At 53.1% G+C, this 12,787-nt stretch overlaps 3 protein-coding genes across 3 annotated transcripts; 1 reads left to right on the plus strand and 2 right to left on the minus strand.

The window, feature by feature from the left end:
• Window positions 1-1,278: 1,278 nt before the first annotated feature.
• On the minus strand, window positions 1,279-2,695 carry BDW74DRAFT_186701 (uncharacterized protein; the record flags this gene model as incomplete). The annotated part of the gene is made up of 6 exons (XM_073731315.1): window positions 1,279-1,542; window positions 1,621-2,240; window positions 2,311-2,337; window positions 2,399-2,512; window positions 2,574-2,606; window positions 2,659-2,695. 6 exons carry the CDS (start codon window positions 2,693-2,695, stop codon window positions 1,297-1,299), a joined length of 1,077 nt encoding a protein of 358 aa, XP_073581471.1. The 3' UTR covers window positions 1,279-1,296.
• A 1,276-nt stretch (window positions 2,696-3,971) lies between these two features.
• Window positions 3,972-10,271, plus strand: BDW74DRAFT_169333 (uncharacterized protein; the record flags this gene model as incomplete). Its single annotated transcript, XM_073726976.1, has 4 exons — window positions 3,972-4,016; window positions 4,176-9,120; window positions 9,177-9,787; window positions 9,873-10,271. 4 exons carry the CDS (start codon window positions 3,972-3,974, stop codon window positions 10,269-10,271), a joined length of 6,000 nt encoding a protein of 1,999 aa, XP_073581472.1.
• A 617-nt stretch (window positions 10,272-10,888) lies between these two features.
• BDW74DRAFT_169334 (cytochrome P450) lies at window positions 10,889-12,707 on the minus strand (the record flags this gene model as incomplete). The annotated part of the gene is made up of 5 exons (XM_073726977.1): window positions 10,889-11,913; window positions 11,968-12,240; window positions 12,300-12,359; window positions 12,424-12,574; window positions 12,633-12,707. The coding sequence occupies 5 exons, from the start codon at window positions 12,705-12,707 to the stop codon at window positions 10,889-10,891; spliced, it is 1,584 nt and encodes a 527-aa protein (XP_073581473.1).
• Window positions 12,708-12,787: the final 80 nt, after the last annotated feature.

Raw genomic sequence — 12,787 nt, forward strand, 5'->3', positions numbered from 1 at the left:
CCGCGCCCAGAAACATCACTGACAGTGCAGCAAGGTATGGTAGCTCCAAATGCGACCGACCAAGTCCTCTGTGCCTCATGTCGCGGGTAATCAAGGTAAGAGGCTCTAGTGCCCAGGTGCTATAGTTCAGCCACCAGACAGGGCGCCGAACTTCCAACTGCAGTGTGGACTGGCACGCATCTGACAGCCATCAATGCTCCTTGGACTCAGTCTGATTCCCTCGCCAGCTAGAAGGGCCCATCCTCCACCCTCCCTTAGCGAGCAAAGAAGATCCTCCTCCGGATTCTTTCAGCTGAGGCCCAGAATGTGAGACTACCATGACATGTCGGCGCTGAGTACCGATTTAGTATTCTCTATCCGGTGCTAATTGCTCTACAATCTGAGATTCTCAACTCAGCATCACCTCACCTGCAGTCCCCTTGACTGCCCCTGTTAGGGCTTGGGCCGGCAGCTACAGATGCAACCAGACATCTCTAGCGTTCAGCCCCACGATACAAAAGCATCCAGGCCCGCACGCTGACCAAGATCACAGGATATATTGGTTAGAATAGAGTGTTGCGCGGCCTTGGCGTGGGATTGGAAGCGTCGTCTAAACCGGTGGGTACGCTCCGTATAGTTGTGGATCGATGGTGGTATGTACCCGGGTATTGGCCCACAGGAGATCATTACCCTAGCGTAATGCACGTTCAATAGGCTATCTAGTATCTATCGTACCGTAACAAACAGTCTCCGAGCTTCGGCCGGTCCAGACTGAGTAGCATTGCCGCCGCAATATGAGCTTAGCGGTTTTAGTCTCCGTTAGGGCTTTTAGTGCATATTGCTAATTTTCATGACTCCGCGGGATTTTTCATGGAGGTCATGTCAGATCCAGCTGTTTCTTCTTTGGCGCTGGAGGATATGTTCGCATTGGACCATCGCATGGTGCTCTTAGGGTGGGTGTTCACGGCGGCCCAGAGCCAAATTCACCTAATTGATGGATGGTAAGGAAGAGTACCATGTCCAGACATTTATCTCGTTGCGATGATAAAACCTCAAAGATATATCTAGGTCTTGAATATTTACCTGTGAGTCTAATGGTACAGGAACTACCTAGAATGTACAGCCCTTGGTATAGGGTTGGTTCATTGACGACCTTCTCCTTCCCGCAAAGACGGGCATCTATATCCATATTCTGAAAGTCCATTACTCTTCAAGTCTGCTTCCTAGGACAGATCACGAAACATATGATAGATTGAGATGTAGAAAAGCAGATATCTATCACAGTCGACCGCCCACCACCTAGGACATGAGCTGAAATCAGTCTGCACCGGTTCTCTCCACCGGCGAAACCGGCCACAACCAGCCCTCCTTGGCCTCGACCCTCCCCTTCTGCGCGTCCAGCAGAGCCTGCAGCAGCGTCTTGTATCCCTCACCCGGACCATCGGTGCCAAACTGGAACGTCTCGCCCGTGGACTTCCGGGTAATAGACCGTATCGGGACAAGCATCGCGGCAGTACCGGCGGCCAAGACTTCAGCGAAGTACTCGAGCTCGCGGTAGGGAATCTGTAACGCATTAGTTTAGTTCTCGCACAATCTCTATCATATAGAGAGCCATAGCAATGGTGAAAAGAGTCAACCTACCGGCCGAATCTCAACACCCCACCCCAGCTCCCTCGCAATCTCAAGACAGCTCGTGCTGGTAACGCTCTTGAGAATCGACCGACTACTCGGCACAACAACCGTATAGGCGTTTCCGGCCTTCTTGAGCCCAATAAACCCACTCGTGCTAAACTCATCAATCTCGCTATTCGTCCGACTGTCCAGGTGCAGCGTTATGAAGAACCCCTCTGCCCTCGCGGCATCACTCCATTTAAGCACGGGGGCGTAGTTTCCGCCGACCTTGACGTGTCCGACGCCATTTGGTGCTGCTCTATCGAGATCTTCCAGGATCAGAGCTGGAATCGGCTGGCTACCGTGGTAGGCCTTGTAGGGCTGCACGTAGATGCAGAATTTGTAGCCCGTGCCTGCAGAGACGGCGAAGAAGGCGTCTGAACCGAAGACAAGGGGCCGGATGTAGAGCGCTGCGTCGGTGGAGTGCGGAGGGACGTACTCGGCGTTTGCGGCGACGGCGAGATTTATGGCGGATAGGAAGAGGGGCTCGGGGATTGGGGGGATGGCAATGGCGGAGCAGGAGAGGGCGAAGCGGGCGCAGTGGTCTTTGGGGCGGAAGATGTGGATTTGTCCGCTTGGGGAGCGGTAGGCTGGTGATGTGAGGGAGGTTAACGGGGATTGTTTTGCGGATGGGAATGGGAGGATGGGTCAATATGGCACCTTTCATGCCCTCGAATGCCTGTTGGCCTGGTAGGGGTGATGTTAGTGTTCACTGCAGCATCTGTAGAAGAGGTAGGGCTGTACATACCATAGTTTAGCCCTGGTGCAAGACCATGAATGCGCAGAAAGCTGTCCTCTACCAGTCGAGGCTCAGACCAGTGGCCTGTAGACACTGAATAGTCACACTCAACATGAGCGTTGACTGCGTCGACGGACTTAGGTCAGCTTGAGAACATTGGGTCTTGGGATAGGTAGGTACTGACCATCCATGGGCGCTAACCCAAGCTTGTCCCATTCTTGACTGACATGTTAGCAATGTAAATGGAGTTCGTGACTTGGACAGCGCACCTAGGGACTGGGTCGGAGAAGGCGGGAAAGAGGCCATCTCGTAATTTGCTGGGGCTCAATGGACAAACTCCCAAAGCAAGTTGCAGTGACAAAACACTTGTTGAAAACGAGGAATCGGGCAGGAACTTGGAAGGGGGCAGTAATCTACCCCCCGGAACTCACGCAAGATAGGTTATTAACATACCCGGATCCCCTTCCACTAGGCATTGAACAGATCATCATCTTCGTAGACTACTAGTGAGACATGTTGGCGTCCAAGAGACCACTCCAACTAGCACCGGATACCATTGCTTAGCGAAGTCGCTAGAGTAGATGAAGGCGCTTTGGTCCTCCGAGCTGAATGTCAGCCACGGGGTAAGACACAGCGGCCGCTGTCGGACAGCGATCACAAGACACGAGCACCATACTATAAAACGATCCCAGGCCTCCGCGGGATCTCGCTAGTGAGGAGCGGCTGAAGAATGCAGATCCGGGTTAAATCCGAGCGACGTTAGGGCTGGGGCACAAATGGACCAGTCGCATCGGGCGCATAGACTCATCGATGAGATTTCGGATGGGCCGATGTCACCTCGAGATCTAGATCAAGACAGTACATTTAGCCGATGGCATTTCCGCATGCTTACGAATCCTGACAGGGATGCTGTATCGTTGGTAGGTCGTGCCTAGCTGGAATACCAAGCTTTGACGGGTAAGCTGCGATGATTGGTGGAAGTATAGTTGGAAACGCACGGGCCGTGCGTATTGACGTATCTGCGGGCGGGTGGATCTACAGCCGGGCCGAGCCAGGAGGTAGCGGTAACACTGTATTTTACCCAGCACGCGTATGTATGATACAACCAGTATGGTATTAGTAAGGCTGGGTAAGGTATTCCTCGCGGTTAGCGCATGGCAGTTTCAATACCTATAGAATATCCATGTCCTCTCAATGGAAAGCTAACTGCATGGCGCCTCAGCTGAGAGCACTAAGAAGGAGGCAGTGCATTGTGTCTTAGTGCTGACTCGTAGACTGCGACGAAGTTGTTTCCAAGTTGGGAAGGAAGGAGCGTTGCAGATGCCAGGCTGGCATGGTGGGAAGTCGCGGCCGGGAAGCCTTAGCTGCAGATAGGTGCGGTCCTCTGTCCCCTGCCTCAGCTTTCAGGGCTGCGTTCTCCTGGCTCCTGCACGCAAGGCTGAACGGTTGAGCAGATGGGGCTCTAGTGCGCAGCCCAGATTGGTGTACCTAGGCAAACTCTACTAAGCCCTTGAAACTCACAGGGGACGCTGGAGACTGCAGGTATACCCATACACTTCTGTTCAACACCATTAGCAGAAAAATGGACAGTCCATGGTCGTCGGTGGGATCGCAGGTCTCGTCTTCAGTTCCTACGCCATGGGAGGATCTTCAGCAACAGCCTCTTTGCCTGGATGAGGTTTTACTGCAGAGTGGTGCTGTGCGATGCTCGATTCCGGTATCCCAACCACTGGTGCAGAGCTGCCATTCTCAAGTGGATAGATTCCTGTCTTCAAATCGAGACCAGCAGGAATTTTCATCTGCCCTTGAGCTTTGCTGCTCGTTTATGCAGTTTGTCTTGGATCTTATACCTCAGGGTGCTTCAAGCTCGTCTAACCCTAAGATTCCCATCCTCAGAGAAGTTCTCAGCTATTTCCAAAGCGACATATTACAGAATGAGAACATAAACGCCTTTCTGGCATCAATGGGCGAGAGCAATGCTGTGCATAATGTGATTTTGCGAACGTACTTCAGAGCTTGTGCTGCGACAGGTCACAGGTGCGCCTCAGGGACGAGTCAACTACTTGCAAGCGCCAATAGGGGGAACGCAAAACTATTCGCTCTCTTCAACGGGCAAGGCGTTGAAACTTACTTTGAAGAGCTGGCTGAGGCATACGAAATCTATCAAGAGCACATTACGCCACTTGTGCATACTATATCAGAACTCCTTCTTCGACTGGCCACAAACATTACAGTAAAAGGCCTCTTCCCTCGAGGAATTGACGTCGAATCATGGCTAAGAGACCCAAATACTCGGCCTGGAGTGGAATATCTCACCACTGCCGCTGTCAGCCTTCCTCTAATTGCTGTCAGTCAACTAGTGCAATACGCAGTTGCGTGTATCAATCTGGGCATCTCCCCAGGAGATCTGCGCCAGTATCTATCTGGTGTGACTGGTCACTCCCAGGGAGTCGTAGTGGCAGCGTTCGTTGCTGCGGCGGATTCATGGGAAGGCTTCTATGCTGCGGCCAAGCAAGCGGTGGAAGTGCTCTTCTGGATAGGCGCAAGGTGTCAGCAGAATACGGCATCCTTAGAGGCTGGTTGTAATCAGCCTTTCCCCTCTTGCTTGCTCAGCGTGAAGGGCGAATCCCAACAAGTGTTACAGAAACAGATCGACCAGATCAACACCCATCTTCCTTCCGTCAACAACATCCACCTCGGACTGGTCAACGGGCCTCAGCAATTCGTCGTATCCGGACATCCAAGCTCATTAAAAGCATTAGAGCGAATAGTTCAGATGAAAAATCGTGCTGTATCCAACGCCGACACCAACTGGTCTCGCGTGCCCTTTAGCGAACGCCCACCGACAGTCTCTACGCGATATTTGCCAGTCACAGCTCCCTTCCACTCACCATACTTGCGGGATGCTGAACAACTTATTCTTCAAGATCTGGCCTCAATCACCCTCCTCGGTTCAGATTTGGCCTTCCCCGTGTATCACACCGAAACAACCGAGAATTTACAGACAAGCTCAACCTCGAATCTGATCCCGGAACTCGTGCGCATGATTTGCACGGGTAGCGTGCAATGGGAAATGCTACTGGAAAAGGTTCTCCCGGGCTTCACGCACATCTTAGACTTTGGACCTGGAGGAGATGCAGGGGTTGGCAGCCTGGTCAGCCAGCAGCGCGAGGGAACTGGCTTACGGACGGTGATCGTATCTGCTCTGGATGGCCCCAGTGCAAGCTTCAGCTATGCAGCAGACTTGTATGCGCGCAATAAGCCTGTGCGGTATAATCAAGTCTGCCGCACAAAGTTTGCGCCATCGCTCCTACAGTATCCAGCTTCATCTGATCCTGGCCAAGAGTCTCCTCTAGTAGACACCAAATTCACGCAATTTCTGGGGCTGCCACCACTCATGGTTGCAGGAATGACCCCCACGACGACGTCCCCAGAGTTTGTTGCCGCAATACTCAATGCCGGGTACCACGCCGAACTGGCATGTGGTGGGTTCCCAGACGCCGATAAAATGCGCCAGGGTATTCTTTCTCTCGCGGCAAAAATCCTCCCAGGCCGCGGGATAACCTGCAACGTTATCTATGCGAGTCCAGCCGCGATGGCATGGCAAATCCCACTTCTCGCTGAGTTGCGCCGTTCCGGGGTCCCCATCACAGGGCTGACCATAGGAGCTGGTGTGCCATCGCCAGAAATTGTACAAGGTTATATCCAGGACCTGTCGTTGCAGCATATTGGGCTGAAGCCCGGTTCGCGAGACGCAATTGATGCCGTCTTAGAGATTGCCCGCGCAAATCCTGATTTCCCGATCATCCTGCAGTGGACGGGCGGACGGGGCGGCGGGCACCATTCCTACGAGGACTTCCATGACCCTATCCTGCAGCGGTACGGCGCTATCCGGGCTCAAGCCAACATCATCCTTGTGGCAGGTAGTGGTTTCGGTGATGGTAAAGGCACCTACTCATACCTGAGCGGTAGCTGGGCAGAGAAATACGGAAGGCCCGCTATGCCATTCGATGCGATTCTCCTCGGGAGCAGGGTCATGGTAGCAAAAGAAGCGCAAACCAGCCTCGCTGTCAAACAAGCCCTCTGCGAGATCCCTGGGGTCGAGGATCCAGACTGGGAGGGCACGTACCAGCAGCCAACCGGCGGCATCCTTACTGTCCGCTCGGAAATGGGAGAGCCGATCCACAAGGTCGCTACGATGGGCGTTATGCTGTGGGCGGAACTGGACCGGGATGTCTTTAGTTTACCCCGGGAGAAGCAAAAGGAGGCTCTTCTGGCACGCAAGGAGTATTACATTCGCCGTTTGAATGACGATTTCCAGAAGGTCTGGTTTGGACGAGATGCCACGGGCACGGTAGTTGACCTGCACGAGATGACCTATACAGAGGTGTGGACGCGGCTGGTGGAATTGCTGTATCTGCCTCATATCCAAGAGTGGATTGATCCCTCATTCCGGGGCCTAGTATGGGATTTCACCCGGCGGATGGAAGAGAGGCTCAGTATCAGTGGCATTGCAGTCCTTGGCAATTCCTCTCAGCTTGATGACCCGGAGACGCTTCAAAGAGTTCTCTTCACCAGATATCCGCAGGCAAAGAACGAGGCCATCACGGCCGCAGACGCCGACTACTTTGTCCTCCTCTCTCGCCGGCGCGGCCAGAAGCCAGTTCCGTACATCGTGGCACTAGATGAGGAGTTTGAGTACTGGTTCAAGAAGGACTCGCTATGGCAGTCGGAGCGTCTGGAGGCAGTGCCCGGTCAGGATGTCGGGCGTGTCTGTATCCTGCATGGACCGGTTGCGGCGCAGTATACGACTCGTCTGGACGAACCGGTGAAGAGTATTCTCGACTGTATCCACTGTTACTGGGTAGATCAGCTACAGCGGAGGACTCCAGTTGATCCGCCAGTCCAGGAAGAGTCTTTTGATCCGTTGACGCTTGATGGGTTCGTCGTTGAGCAGGAAGTTGACTTCATTGTTATCAACGCAGTATTAGTGGTTTCTTCAGAGCAGTGGTTGAAAGCCCTATCAGGCTTATGCTCTATATCATGGTACCGGGCTATATTGACCGAGCCCTTTATCATACAGGGCATCAAGCTGGTTGCGAACCCCTTCCGTCGCCTCTTCGCCTCCCCGCGGGTTCGACGCGTCAACCTGCGGAATGTGCAATCTGATAATACCCTTGAGGTACAAATTCAGGAGGTTGATGAAGAACATGGAGGTGCTGCGCGCGTGGTGACAAGCGCCTCTCTTCAAATGGTCGCCGAGGGCATGCTAGCCCTAACCCTCGCTGACCAAAATGCTGTGCCGTTGGAACTCCGCTTCGAGTACAAGCCACAACGGGGGACCCCAAGCATCACGGAAGTCTCGAAAGACCGGGATCTGCGTATCAAAGAGTACTACCGAAATATCTGGATTGGGGAACCCTCCGTTGCGCCCTCTCCTCCCTCAGAATATGTCTCCCGTGGCCAGGACGTCGTCCTAACTCGCGAGATGATCCGACAATTTGCAAAGAGCATCTGCAACCACAACCTCAAGTTCTCTCTAACGGCTCATGAAAATATGCCTGCACCCCTTGATCTGGCTATCGCGATCGCTTGGAAACCCCTCATGAGCTGCCTTTTCCACCCAAGCGTGACCGGGGATATGCTTCGTCTTTTGCACCTCAGCAATAGTTTCGAGTACTGTGATGATGTGGAACAATTGAAGGAGGGCGACTGTCTCTCATCAGAGGGACGGCTGACCTCGATCAAGATTAAACCGGGTGTGGGCAAGGTTGTTGAGGCTGAGGCGGTGCTCACTCGCAATGGAACACCTACTATACGGTTGAATAGCGCGTTCATCCTGCTGGGTGAGTACATTGACTATGAGAATACCTTTGCGGTTGAGGAAGAAAAGATACAAATTACTTTATCCTCGAAGAAAGAGGTTGCACTGCTAATGGCTCGCTGGTGGCTTGTGCTAAGGGAGGGCGTGGATCTGCATGACTACATCCACAAGACAATTGAGCTTCACGTCAAGAGTCGCTACACTTTCAAAGAGTCAGAGGGATACGTGTATCTGATAGTCGAGGGATCTATTGCCCCTCTTCCGGAGTCAAAAACCGGGTCAGCTCGACAGTTGGGATCAATCAACCTCAGCGGTGACTCGTACATCAGGAATCCAGTTACCGACTTTCTGCGCAGACACGGTACTCCTTGCCATAAGAAGGCCGAGCCATTCCCTCAACCTCGCATCTTAATCGAGGACCTACAAGTAACCGTTCCTGACAACGCAGAGCCATACGCCGCCGCATCGGGGGACTGCAATCCCATCCATCTGTCCGAGCTCTTCGCTGCCTACGCAGGACACGAAACTCGCGTGACGCACGGAATGTTCACCAGCGGCTTTGTCCGTGCGTTGGTCGAGTCTCACGTGGCGCAAAGCGATCCGACTAGAATGCGGTCGTGGTCGTGCTCCTTTACTGGTAAGGTTTCTCCTGGGGATACGCTGAGCATCAAGGTCGAGCATGTGGGCATGGACCGCGGGAATCTATGCCTAGCTCTGCAGGTGCAAAATATAGAAACGGGCGTCAAAGTCCTCTCGGCCAAGTCTATCGTCAAGCAATCGTTGGCGGCATATGTCTTTACAGGCCAGGGCAGCCAGCAGCAGGGCATGGGGATGGAGCTGGAAAAGCAGAGTCCAAGCGCGAGGGCAGTATGGGAGGCTGCGGATGGGTACTTCGAAAGGACATACGGTGAGACACTTTCATTCTCCAGGGGATATCCTAGCTTGACTAACACTAATTGACAGGATTCTCCATCTCCCACATCGTCCGGTCCAACCCCAAGACCCTGACCGTGTACTTCGGGGGCACAAACGGCCGCGCCATCCGCCAGAACTACATGGCCCTGAACTTCCACTCCACGGATGCCGATGGCACCACGGTATCCAAGCCTGTCTTCCCATCTATAACCCCCTCCACCCGCTCCTACACATTCCGCTCCCCAACGGGCCTTCTGCACCAGACGCAATTCACGCAGCCTGCCCTCGCCCTGATGGAGATTGCCCGGGTGCAGGATATGCGCGAGAGAGGTCTGATCCAGGACGATAGTTTGTTTGCAGGACACTCGCTAGGCGAGTACGTGGCGCTCGCGGCAATCGGCGGGCTGTTCAGCGTGGCAGATGTCGCGGCGCTGGTCTTTTACCGCGGACTGACGATGCAGAATGCTGTGAAGAGGGATGCAAATGGGGCAACGGAGTACGGCATGTGCGCTGTCAATCCAAGACGGGTCTCGAAGACTTTCAGCGAAGCGGACTTGCGGCACTGTGTGGAGATGATTGCAAAGTGTAGTGCAGAGGGGGCGTTGCTGGAGATTGTGAATCTGAATGTGAGAGATGCGCAGTATGTTTGTGCGGGGGATGTGAGTACCTATATACCCTACCCTACCATACTGACTCTACACTGTCCTATAATGCTGTGGTAGATTTATGCTGACATCCCTCCAGCTACGAAGTCTATCCGCCCTGGCCAGCCTCACCGACGCAATTTCAACAGGCTCAATAATCCCTTCCTGCACCGACTCAATCCAACCGTTTATCAAAACAACTACATCCATCCTCAACCAAACACCTAAGCCCTTTGTACTCAAACGGACCCTCGCTACAATCCCCCTAAACGTCGACGTTCCTTTCCACAGCACCCTTCTGCGCCCCGGTGTCAATTCCTTCCGGCACCTCCTGCAGAGCTGCATTACAGAGGAAATGGCTGACCCCGCCATGCTGGTGGGAAAGTACATACCCAATCTGGTTGGCAAGCCGTTTCAGCTCGAGAGGGAGTTTGTGCAGTGTGTATGGGAGGTTACAGGGAGTGAGGTTTTGGAGGGGGTGTTGGGGCAGATGGGGTAGAGTGTGCTGTGTGATGACGGAGCTGGTATATATTGCCATTTGGAAATTGTTTATGAGCTTGTCCAGATATTAGAGTAGTATATAATATTGTTTTGCTTTTCAGCGTACTATCGATTGACACCCGGCGGGTTACTTTGCGATATTTATTTTAAGTCTTAGTTGTGAGGTCCCACCAGTGTATATATATTTGTGACTCCTGTACCCGAAGTCTCAGCACATACACCATTGAGCTACAAAAACCAATTGGCTATAGGCCTGTTCTCATACTCCAACACAATGAAACCCACACAATAAAAGTCCTAAAAGTAACGAAAGAGAACTATATATACGTACAAAGGTCTAAGTAGTTTAATCTAGCATACAAGGTTCCCAGAGCACTCGATGCCTTAAGGAAACTACTGATCGTGTATAAAAAGTAGAGAATATATATTATCCGGCGGACAGAATGTGGAAAACCAAGCAATCGCCAGTGGATGAAACGTAGCATATTTATAAACAATAACGAGGACTACCTCGTATCTACCGCACAGCATTCGACCGATCCATTTTCCTGACCCGTCCACAAAGGCTAGTAACCAAAAAAAGCAACTCTCACTCCGTCCATGGAGGCCCCTAGACTAGACCCGTGGTCTAAACTCAAGGTACGGCCCCTCTTTCGCCGCAGTCAGATGGTCATAGAGCTGATACTCGTCAACCCGATGCCGCCCATACTCATTTCCGGCATTGCCCTCGCCAATCCTGCCCAAATTGCCCTTGGCAACCCGCATATCAAAAGACCAGAGCACATTCGCCAACGCAAGATGCAGCTCTACATATGCGAGACTCTTGCCGATGCAACTGCGAGGGCCAATGGAGAAGGGGTTGAATGCTGAGCGGGCAGCGCCCACGTCCGCGTCTTTGGATACAGCACCGCATTCAGATGGGATCCAGCGCTCCGGCCGAAAGCTAAACGGGTCGGGGTAGTATGCCGGGTTGTGGTGGATGCTGTAGATGCATGTGCCGACGTCGACGCCGGGCGGGATGTACTGGCCGTCGACAGTGGCGCCGGGGCTTTCGGCCTCGCGCCAGAGCGAGCTTGCGGCTGACGGGGAGAGACGCATGCTTTCGTCGATGCAGGCGCGGAGGAAGGTGCAGGAGTGCATCTGGGCGCCCATGCGGATCTCCGAGGGGGAGGAGAAGGTTGCCCGGACTTCGGCAGTGGCGCGGTCAAGGGCGGCTTGATTGTGCGCAAGGTAAAAAAAGCAGGCAGCCATTGCAGTGGATGTAGTGTCGGTGCCGGCGACGATTAGAGTGGCGCTTTCACCGCCTAGCTCGCGGTTGCGCAGGGCAAGGCCTGTTTCGGGGTCTTTGGCATTGGCAAGAATGGCGAAGACGCCCTTGCCTGTTTTGGCGGCAGCCTCAATACCTTGCGTGAGCATCTCGTCGACGAACTTGATGAAGATGTCTCGCGCGCGAATGGCTTCTGGAAAGAGGTACTTGTCGAGGCGGAAGATGGTGATTTCAGGCGATTGGGCTAGGGTCCCGACTCGCACATTGGACTTTTCAATGACCTCCGGGACGAAACGGTATGTGGGGGAGCGCAGGGTTGACCAAGGGATGTTGAAGATGATGTTGCTCATAACATCAAAGGCGAAGTAGTCAGCTAGAAGAATGTCATTAGCTGGCGTTCGATAGATAGTTTGGGACATAGACGTACTCATCCTGCCCATGTTCTTGGGTGTTGACCATGTCCCTGTAGGGGTGGCCTGATTGCTTTTGCCTGCCTTTAGCTGGGTGCAGAGGTGTTTGATCTGTTCGAGGATAACAAGCTCGTGGCCTTTGAGAGCTGCGTCGGAGAAGCCCTGGCTGATAACCCGCCGCTTCTTGCCATGCTTTGTCTTGTCGATGACAGTCAATGTGTTCGGAGCGCGGTGCACCATCGCAAAATAGCGCTGAGCTTTCTTAAAGTTCTTGCCATGTCCGTATACATCTATCAAGGAAACGACGTCAGGACACTTCATAACAACATAAGGAAACCAAATGACATACCTTGAAGTCCAGCCGCGGTATTGACGAGGAGACTGTTTGGGCCGTATCGGACAAAGTCGCCTAAGGGAAGCAGCAGCGTCAGTATATATGGATCAGTCCCAGTAGGATGGGCTGCAGCACTCACCGTACTTCTCGTGGCACTTCCACATATCAAGGTGCAGATCGCCCCGCCATGCATGGTAACCAGAGTAGAGGTTGCTGATCTTTGCCAACCAGGGACCAGGATACTTGGCCAGCGGATGGAAGAAGACCCTGTGGACGCAGAACGCAGCTGCCTGTTACAGATCAGCAATGCAATCGTATGGAGTAACAAATAGGGGACGGAGAACATACGGCGCAACTTAACGCAACGAACCCCAATAAGAGTCCTTTGAAAGTGAAGGACGAGATTAGTTGAGTGTCAATCATCATGTGTTTGACTTTCTTGATTCTCGAAAACCAGGGTCGATGGGACTTTGCGATGGGAAGTCTCTGCAAGTCCACCCTAC

This window comes from Aspergillus multicolor (genome assembly GCF_047715735.1).
Source record: "Aspergillus multicolor strain CBS 133.54 unplaced genomic scaffold BDW74scaffold_22, whole genome shotgun sequence".
NCBI classification, from domain to species: Eukaryota; Fungi; Ascomycota; class Eurotiomycetes; order Eurotiales; family Aspergillaceae; genus Aspergillus; species Aspergillus multicolor.